Raw genomic sequence first — 1,083 nt, 5'->3', positions numbered from 1 at the left:
CTTTCTTTCTTTCTTTCTTTCTTTCTTTCTTTCTTTCTTTCTTTCTTTCTTTCTTGCCTTCTTGCTTGCTTGCTTGCTTGCTTGCTTTCTTCCTTTCTTCCTTTCTTGCTTTCTTGCTTTCTTTTTCTTTTCTTTTCTTTTCTTTCTTCCTGCCTTCCTGCTTTCCTACTTTCCTGCCTTCCTGCCATCCTTCTTTTTTTCTCTTTCCTTTTAGTCAATGTCTCACTTTGTAGCCCAGGCTAAACTTGAGTGGCTCAGTTTACTGCATGCTGGAATGATGGGCCTAAGTTCAGAGTAAAACTTTTTTTTAAAATACATTTGAAAGGGAGCTGGGGAGATGGCTCAGTGGGTAAGAGCCCTTGCTGTACAAATATGAGGACCTGAGCTCAAATCTCCAGAGCCCAGGCAGAAAGCTGGGCATGGCTGCTTGATGTGGCCATAACCCCAGTTTAGGGGGACAGGATAGAGAAGGGTGATTTGGGTAGCTCATGGTCAGCCCACATAACCACAAAAGCAAGCTTCCAGTTTAGTGAGAGAGTCTGAATTAAGGCAAGGAGGGATAGAGCAATAGGAAGACCTGCCTTTCCACTCATGCCCACACCCAACACACAACTAAACAACAGACATTTGAACAAGTCTCAGGCTTCAGGAGTAGGTATCAATTCGAATCACTTGCACAAGGCCCTCTCGGCTTCCCCCTCAGCATTCTCCGCCCCCCAAATAGTGATGCACCTGTACATTAGTTTTACTTCAAAAGCAACACCAATAAAAAGTCACCCTTCTTACTGTAACATACCTCTGTCGATGACAATCCCAGTGTGGCTGAGCAAAAGAACAAGAGAGGGGAAAATGAAATTGAGAAAGGAAAGAAGGCAAAATGAAAACAATGCCGTGGAGGTTAAGGAGCTCATTCTGGAAACAGTCCAGCTGAGGCCCCCATCCACCCCGAGAACAGATGCTGGGAAAGAAGATAGGAAAAGGATGGCAATGACTATTATTATAGAATTATGAAAAATATATTAATATAGCAAAGCAGGGTACAGTACAGCTTTCTTTTTTTCTTTTCTTTTTTTTTTCTTTTTT

General features: G+C 42.5%; 1 protein-coding gene across 2 annotated transcripts in view; it reads right to left on the bottom strand.

Moving 5' to 3' along the window:
- Window positions 1-1,083, bottom strand: part of Rs1 (retinoschisin 1) — a 27,166-nt gene that overhangs the window by 15,419 nt on the left and 10,664 nt on the right. Inside the window, exon 2 of one of the 2 annotated variants that reach the window (XM_021188174.1) lies at window positions 797-822. In XM_021188174.1, coding sequence (XP_021043833.1) covers window positions 797-822 — 26 coding nt within the window. Of the gene's footprint in view, window positions 1-796; window positions 843-1,083 lie in introns of both variants that reach the window. The other variant, XM_021188175.1, reaches the window with a different exon arrangement.

This window comes from Mus pahari, chromosome X, assembly GCF_900095145.1.
Source record: "Mus pahari chromosome X, PAHARI_EIJ_v1.1, whole genome shotgun sequence".
NCBI classification, from domain to species: Eukaryota; Metazoa; Chordata; class Mammalia; order Rodentia; family Muridae; genus Mus; species Mus pahari.
The sequence above is the reverse complement of the archived record's forward strand: the minus strand, read 5'-3'. Positions and strand labels throughout refer to the sequence as shown.